A 15,702-nucleotide genomic window follows, 5' to 3' on the forward strand; every position below is an offset into this window, starting at 1 on the left:
ATATTATTAGCAGGCTGCTGTCTTTCCCTGTAATCATTTCCACCCGGGTATATGTTCTTCCTTAGTGATGCACCCCATGCACAGTCAATTCTGTAGCTTGCTTCGCTTTGCTTTCTTAACTCCAACATTTTAAAATGCTGTGACAGTAGTGACGATCATCCTTAGCATCCCCTCCCAGTGTGTAACGGAGGGGAACACTCGGTCTCCTGTCCTGGCATGGTTTGGCCAGTTCGGAAGAAAAGAGAACGGTGTCTCCCACCCAGGCTCTCAATTGGCAGCCGCCACCGCACTCTTCATACTGTGTCCAATGGGGACCAAATGCCCTCAGGGTTTCATGAATGAAGCCCTCTCTTCCACCTTGTGATGGTGTTACCTACTTTGGGGGAGACCTAAATGCACATGGTATTCATTCATTTATTCATCCACTGGGCAAATATTTGCCGAGACCCACCCTATACCAAGCACAGCACCAGGGGCTGTTTTGCGATGGTGAGCAAGACGGCTCTGGTCTCCTGAGCTCACAGAGCTTCCATGGGGGTAACTCCAAGAGGTGACGGAGCACAGAAAGGGGAAGAGATGGACGATCAGTGAGAACCCACCACAGGTTGGGCACTAGCTGTACATACACACCTCATCTGTTCTTCTCAACAACTCTCCTGTTTTGCAGATGAGGAAAATAGGCACTTACCCAAGGTCCCAGGCTGGGATTCAAACCCAGGACTGCCTGACTTCAAAACTCCTTCTGAGTTCTCTAAATTCACACTGAGATGACAGGAGGCTGTCTTTCTCTCCTGCCCCTCCAAGGGCTCCCGCAATTGAAAAAGGCCATTAACAGACACTCCCAACAGTGTGCTTCAATTATTTCACAAAAGAAAGACAAAAATAACAGAATACCACCTGGTCTCACGGGCATGGTTACATTTGGAGAAAGGAGGGGAAAGGGAACTTTTCTACAGAAGCACATCAGCCAGGAGCCCGATTTAGACGGAAGTGTAATTTAGAGACCTTATTTTTCATTTGACCGGCCAGCAAACATTTGTGCAATTTAAACCTTTTCAGAAACCACTCTGACAACAAGTATCCAGGGGTTGACTCAGGCTACTTCTTATTACTACCAGGCTTTGAAAACTCCACCTCCCCCTCCATAATTACTCCAGGCAATCAGCACCAACTGATCAATCAAACAAAGGAAATTGCAGGTTTGAAGCTTTAATTAAATCTATCTGGCACTATCTAATTAAAGAAAATCTTTACTCTTCTACATACTCCAAAATAGAAGGAACCCACTCCTTTGGGGTTGTGCAAATAATCTGCCATGTCGAGGTCGTCACCTAGCTTACATGGGGGAACAGCACAGCAGAGAGAAGACAGTCATTCCATTCTCCTGTCCTTTTTGCCCAAATTCAGGTAAATTCTAATACTGGCGGGGTGGCGGGGAGCTGTGGAAGCGGGGTCACATTTCTTATAGTTTCCCTCTCATCCATCGTGGTCCTTTAGGCTGGATGGCTCTGTGCTTAGGCTGCCTTCCTTCCACCCCCCATTGCATCATCATCTAGACGCCTGCAGGGCACTGACAAAAGAGCAGGGATAAAAAGCTGAGAACTCGGCCGCCTCTTGTTGACATTGTACTTATTCGTCATTCTGAACCTCATCTTTCTCTCCTGCAAAATGGGACCCAAAAAGAAACTCATGCAACTGTTGAGAAGTAAACAACACAAGGTGCCTGGGAAGCTCAAGCAACCAAACAGAATAGGGAGGAGCAATATTACGTAGTCAAAGGGGGGTGTTTCCAAGCCTGCCTTCGTCTGCAAGAACTCCTCTGGTCTTCATTCCTCCACTAAACAAGGGTCTGGGCAGCTTTCTCAATTTATCTGCGGACAGGGATGAGTTTCTGTTATGAGTGAAATACAGCTGGACTCTTGGAGCCAGAATCTGTCACCTTTCCCCTTTGCTGTGTCAGATTTATGTAAGAGTAGGATCCACCTTGTCTGGGATGTGTGGCTGCCAGACTTTGGAGAAGAGAGAAGTTGAATGTGCTGCTACCAATTGGCCAGGGGATCACAAAGCCCTCAGATCACCAGTGGAGAGCCCTTTGGGACAAAATATCAAAATGGAAAGGTGGAGCCAAATGGATACCCTTCCTTCCCTGATAAGGCTTCTTGATAAGACAACCACTGCTCATTAAGGGATGAAAATGGTGATGGCGATGGCGATGGGAAAGACCAAATCAGGAGGGGCCAGGGAAGAGGAGCGTGCTGACACAAACCTACAGGCAGGATTGAAGACACAGCACTGCCAGCCTCCAGCCTCCAAGATACTCAGGGGCAACATGAGATCAGAAATCGCTTCTGTGACTTCACCAGCCTTCTCTGCCTCGGTCACATTACCCTGGGCACCTCAGTCAGCACAGCTCTACGGGACAGAAGCCATAACTTGTGCCTGAGTGTCTATCATGTCACCTGAAGTTACCAATGAATACTTATGTTTCCTCTTCCTTCAGTTCCCATAATAAAACCTGTGAGGCCCTGGGAAAGGGAACACAGGTAAGGCTCATAACCCAACACAACAGGTGCCGTGGAGCCACCTGAAGATGAGCGGAGACACCAAGGACACCCTGTTTCAGGGTTTTACTCGAAAGTCCCCTTCTCAGTGACAGCTTCCTTGGCCACCCTATTAAAATTTTACCCCTTACACTTCACACTCCTTCCCTGATGTGTATTTTCCTCATAGTGCTGATCTAAGTAACTTTGAAAATTAGAGGAACCTGTAAGACTAAAGGCAAAAGATCTATACATAATCACTGTCCTCTAGTTGAAAAGTTGTTTTCCATGGGGTTCAGGTTAACAATTCTGAAACCACTGTACCTGTACCCTGGAATTAGGCCAAAAGAGCCTAAGGAGACAGAAGGACTAAACATTACGTGGCATCCCGGATGGGATCCTAGAACAGAACCAGGATGTTAGGCAAAAACTAATAACGAATTTACTAGGGGATGTGAATAAAATACGGACTTACGGTAATAATAACAAATCAATATTGGTTCATTAATTGTGTCAAAAGTACCAGACACATGTAAGATGTTAATAATAAGGGACTCTGGGTGAGGGGTATTACATAGGAATTCTCTGTACCGTCTTCACAAGTTTTCTGTAAACCTCAAACTAGTTCTATTTATTTTAATTAAAAGGTCATTCTTTTTTTTTTTCATTGTAGCACATATTAAAAGTGATTTTTTTTAAGCTTTTTTTCTTTTTTTATTGAAGTATGTTCAGTTATGCTGTGTCAGTTTCTGGTGTACAGCATAATGTCCCAGTCACGCAAATATATATTATATACATGTATTCATTTTCATATTCTTTTTCAGTAAAGATTATTACAAGATATTGAATATAGTCCTCTGTGCTATACAGAATAAATTTGTTTTATATCTATTTTCATATATAGTGGTTAACATTTGTACATCTCAAACTTACAAATTTATCCCCTTCCACCCCCTTTCCCCAGTAACCATAAGATTGTTTACTATGACTGCAAGTCTGTTTCTGTTTTGGTGATGAGTTCATTAGTGTCCTCTTTTTTCTTTCTTTCTTTTTTTTAGATTCCACATATGAGTGATACTATACGGTATTTTCTTTTCTCTTTCTGTCTTACTTCGCTTGGAATGACGATCTCCAGGTCCATTCATGTTGCTGCAAATGGCATTATTTTATTCTTTTTTATTGCTGAGTAGTATTCCATTGTATAAATATACCACAGCTTCTTTATAAATGAGTATTCTTTAAAAAGGGTAAAAAGAAAAGATCCTTCTAGCCCCGGTATTAAGGATAGACTGAAGGTGACAGAGACAAGAGCAGGCAGACCAAGCAGGAGACTGTTGTGATAATTATAGCAAAAGATGATGGTGGCCTGGACCATTGTGGTGACAGTGGAGGAAGCTGGAAGGGATGGGCTTTGGAGAGGACAATGATGACAAGAAGACTAACATTTAACGAGTGCTTACCACATGTGCAGCATCTTCTACACACTTTATGCCTTGTAGGGTAGTTGAATCTTCACAACTTCCCTGAAGAGTAGGTACTATTAAAATCCCAACTTTGTAGATATAGTAACAGAGACTTAAATTGAAGTGACTTCCTCAATGTCACACAGCCATTAAGAGGCAGACTGGAACTTGAACACAGGCAGGCTGGCTCCAAAGCCCCTCTCCTAACCTCCACATCACACATGTGCTCAGCTAGGGATGCAGGCAATGGGAGAGGGATACGGACTACCAGAATCACATTTTGATGCCAAGAAGAATCCACCAAAAGTCAGGAACACACTAAAAAGCTGCTTAAAAAAAAATCGTACTTTATGAGTCAATGGCCTAATTTTTAGGCACAAAGGCCAGAGCATCCAGGCCTATCATCTCCCTAAAAGCAAACAAGACCAAGTGCCAATTCTGGAAAGCTAATGGGCTCTGCTATCTAGAATCCTCACCTACCTCTAGGTTCTAAAATAAATTTCTAAATGCCCAGACCCAGAGCTTGCAATAGCTGAGGAAATAGCTAACAACAGTGATAAATAAACCCCAGACTCTTGGAGGTCCAAGAGTGTATACAAGTTTATGCCTCACTTATCTGAAATACAGTCAATCAGTAACAGTCGGGGTAGGGGTGGGTTCTACTTCACACAGTCATCCAGGCATTCAGGCTTCTTACATCTCCTGTCTCCAGGGAAAGAGACAGAGCAGATTACAAGGGAGCTTTTCTGGACCACACCTGCGAAGGGTACACAATGCTTTATTCACTTTCTACTGACCACTAAGTTACACGGCCCCACCTAGATGCAAAGGAGACTGAGAGATATTGCCCCTGGCTGGGCGGCTACTTCCCACGGAGAACGCTGCCCTGTGGAAGAGGAGCAAGAATGATGGCAGACAGTTAGCCTCCTCTGCCACAGTGCTTATCAGGCCATGGAAGATAAACCCTTATGCCAAAGACAAACGGTGAAACTGTTGAAAAGGCCGAGAGCGGTACCTGAATAGGGCAGGAATAACCCAAGAAGATCAGGAGTATTTTATGGCCCTTCTACATGCATCTCCGGCATCACTCAATCACACAGTTTAAGAACTGGAAGCAGCTTTGGCATTCTCCTGGCCTTCAGTCCTCAATTTGTAAGTCAGGAAAATGCAGCTGGCTCTGAGAAGGGACGGGACTTGGTGAAGGTCACAAGTAAACCAGTGGCCACGCTGGGATGGAACCCAGGTATCCTCGCCTCAGTCCTGGAGCTTGGCACCTCCTCTTGTGGCAGCTCAGATCCACCCAAGGGAGCAACAGCTTGGCTCTCTGCTCACGTAAAAGCTGTGAATTGGCTTTTATGTTAATACTTTAAGGGAACGAGGAGCTCAGTACTCGGGAGGTGCTTATTTGGGTACCATTTCTCCTGAGAAATGGACCAAATGCTAAAATTGCAAGTCCAAATCTGCCTCTACCCTGAGGACAACATCCCCGGGTTACCAGGGCCCCTTGCACCTTGATTTCTGTTGCCCCAAAGGTTCAGGGAATAAGAGTTGAAAATAAAGAAGGGGACATGTTCCTATTTCAGGAACACCTCTGTGGGCCACCACTTGCAAGAAAGGGGCAGATGAGGGTCAAGGGGAAGCCAACTCTGTTCTGGGGTAATATTGCATCTTTGACAACACCTGGTGACACTGTGGGCAGGACCTGATCATGGGGAGGGATGTAGGCAGCAAAGCCTTTTGGCCCAAGACTCAGGCTCTGCGGGGCCTTAAATTTTGGCTGCTATTAAGTAGCGGACTTGGCAAACGATGGAGGTGAGTCTTTGCCACAGCATCGCTTTGACCTTGAACCACAGGGTCCTGCTGTGAATGGAGAGATTGCTCAGGACCCCAACACTGCTGCCCACCTGGCTTTGTATATCACCCGCTGCCAACCCCTCCCCCACCACGTCTGCCCAAACCCACCCTTTGGCATTAGGGGATGGAGCACGTGGCTGCCCATGGGTCACTGCAGTTGGTATCCTGAGCCCTGAGCCCAGCAGACCCTGCTTCCTCCCTTCTGCAGCCCCCTTCATCCCTGGTGTGGTTGTGCCCACTTGTGTGAACATGGGTGTCAAGCAGATCTGGGGTCTGAATTCAGCTGTCCCAAGGCACATAGCCTCTCTGAGACTCAGTTTCCTGAGGAATAAAAGTAAAGATGATAATTCTTACTTCCGAGTAAGAATCCGAGAAAATCATGAAGACCAAATGAGACATGGTACATACAGCATCTGGCACTCAACAGATAAATATTTATTCCAACCCTCCTGACCCTCCTCTAAGTCCATCTAAGTCATCAGAGCTCATAGTTCAAGGAGATAAACAGAATGTTTCCCCTAAAAGCCCTAGAGTGTATCTTGGCCCAGTACTGCCCCCCAGGAGCTCTGGGCCCACAGGAGGGTTCGGCGATCTCACTGGGGACCTCAGCAGGCCCCTCAAAGCTTGCCTGGAGAGATGTCATGAACCAAGCCAACTGCAGTAACCCAGAAAGACAGGCTGCTGTCCTGTGCCAGGCAGCAGCCCCCAGGCCTTGGCCTCTGCTAACTCTTTATTAATCACAGATAACTTTCCTGATTAAATAGGAAGCTCCTACCAACAGGTTTGCCTCCGGATGGCAAATTTGCCCGCATTTAGGATGAATCAAACATATTTACTTTTCAGATGTTAGGGGTTTGATAAAATCCATAATGCTTTTGGCCTCAAGCCCTCTTCCTATTAATTATTAAACCCTTGTGTGTTTCGAGGGTAATTGAATCCATGTTTCTAATTAGTTTACACTTAATTCATCAGAACAATTTTTAAAGGGCTGATGGATGCCCCAATAAGCCTCATGGGCAGTTTAATGAATCTTTATTTAAAAAGAAATTGGACACATACCAAACTGTTAACAGTGGTTACCTTCAGGGAGCAGGGCGAGGACAAGGGCCCAGCAAAGGAGATGCTCGCATTTCTTCACTCTAGACATTGCTGCACTGCTCGACTTTCTTAAAGTAGTGAGTTCCTGTTACTTTTACTATTTTAAAGAAACAGCTTGAAAAGGAAAATGGAATGAATTTTTTAAAAAGAAATGGAGTGAATGCAAATGAATCCAAAGCAGTGAGAAGGCATCTTGGTGTGGGGAAAAAAGCCTGGTTGGCCCTAGGAGACCCATTGTCCCCTCCTCCACTAGCCACTTAGCAGCTAAGAGATGCTTACTTAACCTCTGCAAAGAAAATTAATACTCCCCATCTCATGTGGGAGTTGTTGAATCGTTACATAACATGTGTAAAGCCTGTTTAAGATCTTTTGGTGTGCCCCCACTTCCAAGGGACATGTGACAAGCTCCCAGCATGGCATATAAGGCCCCTGGTGATCTGGTCCGGCCATGCCCCCACCTCCCCACAACACCCCACCCACAGTGGACCCTCTGCACCTCACCTTTCTCCCGATTTTGCCTTGACCTGAGCACATACCATTCTCTTGGCTTAAAACACTCTCCCCACCCCTCCTCCTTCCACACCCTATTAGGGATCCCTTCCTCCTGAGAGCACTCATTCATTCACTCCCTAAACATTTGTTGAGCACCTCCTATGGGCCAGACCCCAGAGATGCAATGGAGAAGTAAAACAGAACCAGTCCCTGTAGTCAAGGGGCATTACAGCCTTGTGAGCGAATGGGCAGAAATCGAAGAATCACACACATGAACCTGTAAAGCCGTGAAGGATGGATGTGCGGGACCTGAGGGGCATCACAGGTCAGTCTGCCCAGGTTGGAAAGCAGGGGTGTCTCAGAGGAGTTCCCAAGTGAGAGAGTGACAGGTGAATTGAGATATGAAAAGTGAGTGAGCAGTAACTAAGCAAAGGGGCAGACGGAGGGAGGGCATCCTAGACCCACAGATCAGCATCTACAAATATCTCCCCAAGACTAGGTCAGGTTCCCCAGCCGTAGTCTCCTGGACTATCTTTGCCTGCTTACTATCTGCCTCCCTAAAGAGACTGAAAGTTCCTTGAAAGCAGAGGCTGTCTTGTTAACTGCTATAACTGCGCTCCTGGTAGGCATTCAGTAAACGTTGAATAAATGGCCATGGGTGAATGAGTGGATGAATGAATGTGTCTAGCATGGTGTCTGGCCCGTAAGAGGTGCTCAGTGGCATCATTTCTTCTTTCTCCTTTCCAGTGTCCTCCCTCTGTTTCAGTCCTCAACAAGGATGCCCCCGCATCCCCACGGGCCCTTCCAGCCACCTCCTGCCCACAAGAGCACATTCTTAAGGCACTCTGGGGAGAGCACCCTCCAAGGACAACCCTATGGATGTGCAAGACACACTTTTTAAGGAATCCAACAGGCAGGTCCTTTAGGGGCCTCTGCTGCAATACATAGCCATAAGAAGACATTAAATCTGGCAAATTTGTGGATTTTTTACAACTTCCAAACAGGTGTCTAATGCCAGTTGAGTGAAATCTGTCACCAGCCCCATATGACTAAAACTGCATTCCACCTTAGGCTGACGACAGAATGTGTATTGCCAGTAATAGGAGGGAACGAGTTGCAGTGTTTCCCACCACTTGAGCCCAGATGTCTAAACTGAGGGATGCTTAGCTGTGCTTAACGGACGCAGTCATCACCCATGCCCTGCAAACCCGCCAACACACAGTGATGTCGTTTATCAGCAGCATCTCCATAGATGATGTTTGCTCGCATTCCATTAGAAAACTTCATCCCACATTAAACCGCAGTACAATAGGATGCTTGCCAGCCCAGAAAGGCCAGCTAATTGTGCAAAAGCCAGGATGTGGGGATTGTTTCAGTAATTCATCCAGGCAGGGCTGACATTGCGTTATCTGGGAGGCTCTTTGTTCTTTTCTTGCTAATTTCCAAACTCCTACAGGCTCCCCAGCCTTCAGGACCAGCTCCTGCCCCCATTTCCCACCCTGATCCATTATGAGAAGAATCTGATCAGCTTCTATTGTAAATTTAATTTCAAGCAGCCAGATGCTGCCTTCTGGCACCCTGGGATGTTGCTGCTTGTGACTAGCTTTAGATGAAATGTGAGATGCTTTCAAGAAGATGGCAATGAACTCCTGGTGGAGAAAGGGAGTCATTGGGAGATGAATGGCATCTGCATGTAGAACAAGCTGTGTGCAGTGAGCCTGTTGGCACCTCTTCGCTAACGATGCCAGGTGCAACTGCCGCTACAGAGCATCCCTGAGAGTTCCCCATTTTGCAGAGGAGGAAATTGAGGCTCAGATGGGTTGACTCACTTGTCCAAGGTCCCTGACACAGAAGTAGGGTTAGCACTTATGGATGTCTAAAGACCTTAGCTCCTTAATCACCTACCTTGGGATTTCTCAGCCTCAGCACCACTGGCATTGGTTGTTGGCGGCTGTCCTGTGCGTGGTAGGATGTTTAGCAGCATCCCTGGCCTGGACCCACTAGGTCCCATGGCTCCTCTCCAACTGTGACAATAAAAAGTGTTTCCAGACATTGTCAAATGTCTCCTGGGGGTCAAAATCACTTTCAGTTGACAACCACTGTTCTACCTCATGTCTTATAAATTTACTGGGTTTTTGTGTGTATGTCTTTTTGCTTTAATTGTGTTTTCCAATGTTTTTCTACCAACATACAAGTATTCCTTTTATTTATATCTCATCACAATTCAACAGTTTGTGCACATTATTTAATGTAACCCTCACCAACCAATCTAAAGGTAGATACTGAAATACCCACTTCATGGATGAGGATACTGAGGATATGAATCAAAGTGACTTGTCTATGCCAAGTGGCTAGCGAGGAGCTGGAACTCAAACTCACATCACCCACGTGCAAGATGTATATTTCACCGCATGGCTCGGCCACAGCCAAACATTGTAGAAGGATTGACTCCCAGCCTCGAGTAGCTTAGAATCTAACCAGGAGGGAAACTCATTGCTCACAACACAACCCACGAGCAAGCAGGTGGAGAAAGGTGAGTTTAAAGAGGTTGGGGAGTGAGGTGGGGTGGTGACGCTTTAGCCTTTTGTTGGAATGCATCCACAAACAAAGGGGAAAGGATTGAAGGGAAGGGAAGAAAGGAGAAATGCATTAAAATGCACAAAGAACAGAACTGAAAACTTAGCGCCTGTCAAGTCTGAGACAGAAAGCCCCAGTGATGCAGAGAGGACCCTGCTGCAGGCTTCCTGCCAGCCCTGCCCCACTGCTGGGCTACCGTGCGATCTGTATCGCCACCCACAAGGAATGACTTCTCCTGAGCCCACCCCCTTGTTCCGTGTCCATCCTCCATATCTGATCTAAAATGGGTGGACCACAGAGGAAGTGTCGTGACAGGTGCCAAAGCCCTCTAGAGCAGCCTGAGTTCCTAGGTCTTAAGAACAGAAGGAAGGACGTGGAAGGATGCAGATAATGTTTACGGAGCACTCAGGGATGTAGAGTAGGTGGCTCACGTTCAACAACCCCATAAGGCGGGTCAGTGTCACCTCCATTTTACAGATGAGGCTCAGAGAAGCCAAACCTTGCACAGGTCACAGCACAGATAAATGCAGAAGCCAGCTGTGTATAAATCTAGGCTTGTCACCACCGTACCCTACTGTCTCACAGAAATACACCGTGAGAGGAGGTGACCTACCTGTTCTTGGAGATGAATGAAGAAAATATCAGTGTACAAAATACCCTGGAGAACACATTTTACTGGAGAACTGGAATTCACACCATGTTTTCTGCTTCCAAGCCAGACACCGTGGACTCATCCTCCACCCCTTCCTTTGTCATGCACCCACTCCACAATTCCTGTAAATCCCCGCTGAACTCCAGGGACCACACTTTCCCATAATATCATACAAACCCAGGCCATCTCCTCTAGCTCAGGCCACCACCATCTCTTGCCTGGCCTGGCAGCCACCAGTCTGGCCCCCACCCCAATGCATTTTCCACACTGCAGCCAGATTATGCCAAAATCCTCTGCTTAAACAATCTTCATGAGAAGGGCGTCTACCAGATGCCTACGGCTAACAGCATACTTCATGATGGAAAACTGAACATTTTAAGATCAGGAACAAAGTAAGGATGTCCACCCTCAGCATTTCTAATCATACTGTACTGGAGATTTTATCCACTGCAGTTAAGCATAAATAAATAAACAGCATCCAGATTAGAAAGGAAATACTAAAACCATTTTTATTGACAGATATTAAAAAAAAATCTATCTGCGCTATTAATAACAAGTCCAGCAAGGTCACAGGATACAAGATTAATACACAAAACTCAGTTGTATTTCTACATATTAGCAATAAATAATCCAAAAATAAAATAACTCTATTCACAATAGCATCAAAAAGAATAAAAATCTTAAGAGAAATTTCCAGATCAAGATGGAGAGTCAAGACAACATGTTAAACTCCCCTAAACTCTCCTTCAATCTGGACCTCCTAAATTCTCATGGAAATAATATAAGGTATGTAAAAAGAGAGACTATATATGCCCAGGTGGGAAACTAGGAAAAAGAGACATGCACCTACATGCTACAAACAGCAAGGAATTTCTACAAGATGCAGCACTGGTGACACCTAAGAATGAGACCCACTAGACAGGATGTTAACAGAAAAATACAGCTTAAAATGTGCTCTCAAGAAGTAACATTAACCACTAAGGGAATAAAAATCATAGAAGAGGTAAAGAAAACTTGCACTTAAAGGTGAAAAAATGGAAATAAGGAAAGTAAGGAAGGAAGCTTAAAAAGAGAAAGTATTAAATATTATATAAGAACAAACACAGCAGTTAATCACCAAAAAGTCTGAGTGAATTAAACTTTTCTGTTAAAGAATAAAAACCTTCACAAAAGATTTAAAAACAAAAATCTAAGCGATACATATAAAGCAATGACATAGAAGTATTAAAAATAGAGGCATTGACAAGGATGGACAATAAATGCAAAAGAAAACAAAAGTGGTACTATCGCCGTCAAAGTAGAATTTAGGCAAAAAAATGGGGGATACAGATAACTTTTATTCTGAAAAAACTATAATTCACTCTGAAGATCTGATGTTTAAAAATACTGACATGCTGAAGAGTATAAACCTAGGGATAAAAGGAGACATTGTCAAAGACAATAGTGAAAATGTGAAGACAACACATTGCTGATCCTTGACAGACATCACTTAGACAATGAACAAGAAATTAGAAAAATCAAACAATATTAGTAACACGAATTTTTTCACCCTTCAACTGCAGAGTATATTTTTCTCAAATAGTCATTGAACATTTACCAAAAAATGATCTTATACTGAGAGAAAAAAGTCAACAAATTTCCCAAAATAGAAATCATAATCTGGTCATAATGCAATACAACTAGATAATAACTTCTTGAGTATAAAAAATACTACTTGGAAAATTTGAGGGAAAAAAAAACACTAGAGTCAAGGAAGGAAGGAACAAAACTGCAATTAGAGACTGTTTCTAAAATATCAACTATCCATCAAAATTTATGGGATATGGTCAAAGTTGTACTTAGGGATAAATGCCTCTTAATGTTTTTATTCTCAAACAAGAAATAGTGAAACTAATTCAATTCATGGAAACAACAAAAGAGCAACACCAGCCACAGGTAAGTGGGAGAGAAGAATGAATAAAGATAAAGGAATCAGTAAGTTAGATAATAGGAAAGGAATAAAATTGATAGCCTTAGAGTTGGAACTTTGGAAAGACACATAAAACAGGCAAACTTCCAGCAAGACCAATTGAGTAAAAAGAAAGAAAACACAAATGCACAGAGCAGATGCTAGAAAGGAGATGGGATCTCAGATACTGTGGAGGCAGAGAGCTTGCGTGGGAAAACTGTGTAAGATTCTGAGATGAACCAAAATGAGCACATCAGGAAGATGACAGGGACGAGGGGCCCAAGCAGGGGGTGACCCAGTGAAGGTAATGGGAGCCTTAATTAAACATGGCTGGTTGGCCAGCGTGGGCTGTGCCCTGGCTGGGAACACATCCAGGGCCTTCTCTGCCAGGACCATCTCCCTAGGTCATGGAAACCCCCACCCTTCCAGGCCAGAGCAATCCTCACCTCTGGGGTCTTGTACACTTCACTCTCAGAATCAGAAAACCCAAGTGTCAGAAAATAGAGCTCTGACCACACATGCGCGAACTCTGCCTTAAGAGCAAAAAGAGCTGGAAGGTAACTTCAGCCATCTGCACCCCAACCAACTGCCTCCCTGGCCTGATCTGCCTTTCTGTCTTTCACATTCATCAGCAAGCGTCTATGTGGGTGCCCTACAGATGGTGTCACCTGAGCTGGACATCTGATGCAGGGGACTCACTCCCATGGGCCTTCATTCAGGCTCATGGTTTTAAGTACAATCCAGTCCCAGTCTCCCGATTTTATATCTCTAGCCCCGATGTCCTTGAACTCTAAATTCACACATTCAAGTCCAGGCCTGCCTCCCCAGTTAGCATGTAACCTCCAGGAAGACAGTGGCTTTGTTTTGCTCCCTGCTGCCTCCCCAGCACCCAGGCCAGTGTCTGGGATGTAGTAGGTGTTCATGAAACATTTAGGGGATGAGTCAGTGAGGAGGACTCCAGTCCCTACATCCAAGTTTCACTGAACACCTACTGTGCGCCAATCACCAATCACTGTGGAATGTCAAGGGTGGATGGACAGGCCCGGTCTTGTCCAAGAGGGGCTACTAGTCAGGGGAGTCCCAGAGGCCCGTCCCTGCTGCAGGCTTGGCAGTCTCAGCTCCGCACTGCCTGAGAGGGCAGGGAGTGAGCGGGAAGAGGGCTGGTGCTGTCCTGGGAATGCTGTTTGTGACTCTGCTCCAAGAGCATCTCAGACAAAGCCTTGAGGTTAAGGGCTTGGCAGGGAACTGCTCATTAGTGCACCATCAGTTAGCACCCTGGGCTCCCCAGGGCTTGGCTGGTAAACCATTAACTCTTTGTCTCCCTGGGGAGCCCAAAGCCTATCCGGCAGGACCAGGACAAGACTGGTGATGAAGCATGGCAGGCCGCCAGGGCAACAAAACCTGGAGGGCTGTGACTCCGGGATCTTTACCTTTGCCCCAGAAAAGCCTGTCCCTTCTGCAGAGGCCTCCTTCCCTGTCTCCCTCCTTGATATTTCGCCCTCTTCATAGTTTTCTCATCCATCAATTGCCATGGGGTTGGAGACAGTGGGAACTTCCCCTAAATTCCCAATTCTACATCCACAGCCAAGACCACACAGAGACAAATTCCAATAAAGCATTAATGGTTTTCGAGGACAAGATGCAAGTCCTAGTCACTATTAGCCTTCAACTCCCATCTGCTGAGCCCAAAGGAAGAAAATATATTTCTCTGTGTGCAAACAGATATACCGACATATACACAGATGCATGCAACGTCAGTTTCAATAGAAGGACTTGCATTTCTCTACATGCATTCTATCTAGACTTGCCAGATGTCCTACCCATCAATCCTGCCTACTGGGAACCTCCAAGCAGGAGAAAGGAGTGGGGAAATGTAAAGAAAGCAGAGGAGTTGAGGGCGGGCCTCATAAGACAGAGATCTTTGTTGATGACCATAAACCTTTCATCCCAGCTGGCCGGTTGGTTCTTCCTCTTAGTGAGCCTGGCTCAGGGCCCAGCTGTCGGCCATGGGAAGGGGTGGGTGGTACCTGGTTCGCAGGTTCTCTGGCTGGGGCAGGCCCATCAAACACCGACAGCACGTCAAAGTCCTCCTCCAGGGCGAAGGACTGGAACACGAGCTGGATCCTGTGCTGGTCCTCCGCGGTGATGGTCCATGTGCAGTTGGCGTAATTGGGGTAGCCATACGGGAACCCGGGGCTCTCGACCGTCCCATTGGGACCCTGCAGTTGGAACGTGCAGTTCTGGCCTGGGAGAGAGAAAGGGAGCGGTTCAGTATGGCCGGCAGATCTCTGAGAACCTCCCGGAGAGGTGGGAGCAATGTGTTAGAGGGTCATTTACCCACTTTTCCAAGGGCTTCCTCCAGAACCACTCGGTGCTCAGCACAGAGGGAGGGGAGGGGGGTGACTGACGCTGAGTGCCAGCTGGCTCGTGCCGGCCACTGTCCAGGTGACAAAATGTGCATCCTTGTACTCAAGCCTCAGAACAATTCTGTGAGGTAGGAAACGAAGGCTCAGGGAGTTTGAACTAAAAGGCCAGCAGCCCAGATGGAACAACCTCTTTTACAACATTAAATGCTAGAATGATGATTTCAAACCTGCTCCGTTTTCCACAGCCTCCTGACCCTCCAGGCCCCTCCTCCTACCCCCTGCCCTCTCTTCCCACTCTCCACAGAAAATGAAAGCCATCAGTGGGGGTTTCATTGTCTCCCCAACGGCAAACCCGTCTAGCCTACTCCACACTGTCTTAGATGAACCTCTGCTCCTTCCATCTAAGCACATTCCTTCCAGTGTGCACTTCGGATCCCATCCCTCCCTAATCTTCAAGAACCTCATATATGTTCCTCTCTTATGTATGTTATATGTACGTGTTCAGTCGTTTCCTCTCCACTAGAACTTTCCCATTTTAAACATGCTCAAGACTCTATCGTTAAGAAAACAGCTCCCCCTCCACTCCTCACTTCCCTCCAGCCTTGTCACTCTCTTCCCCTTCACAGCCGAATTTTTAGAAAACACAATCTGTCTATACTTTCGGTCTTCATTTCCTTACTTCCAGCCCTGTCAGTTCTGCGTTCTGCTCCTG

At 45.9% G+C, this 15,702-nt stretch overlaps 1 protein-coding gene across 5 annotated transcripts in view; it reads right to left on the reverse strand.

Annotated features, from left to right (window-relative positions):
* LOC116661556 (CUB and sushi domain-containing protein 2-like) overlaps nt 1-15,702 on the reverse strand; it is a 125,436-nt gene that overhangs the window by 49,900 nt on the left and 59,834 nt on the right. For 4 of the 5 annotated variants that reach the window (XR_004317486.1, XM_032473870.1, XM_032473869.1 and 1 more), the window contains exon 2: nt 14,652-14,869. Coding sequence is in view for 4 of the 5 variants with exons in the window: in XM_032473870.1 (XP_032329761.1) it covers nt 14,652-14,869 (218 nt within the window). In the remaining variant the exon portion in view is untranslated. Of the gene's footprint in view, nt 1-4,419; nt 5,181-14,651; nt 14,870-15,702 lie in introns of those variants that run through there. The other variant, XM_032473873.1, reaches the window with a different exon arrangement.

Source organism: Camelus ferus, chromosome 35 (genome assembly GCF_009834535.1).
Source record: "Camelus ferus isolate YT-003-E chromosome 35, BCGSAC_Cfer_1.0, whole genome shotgun sequence".
NCBI classification, from domain to species: domain Eukaryota; kingdom Metazoa; phylum Chordata; class Mammalia; order Artiodactyla; family Camelidae; genus Camelus; species Camelus ferus.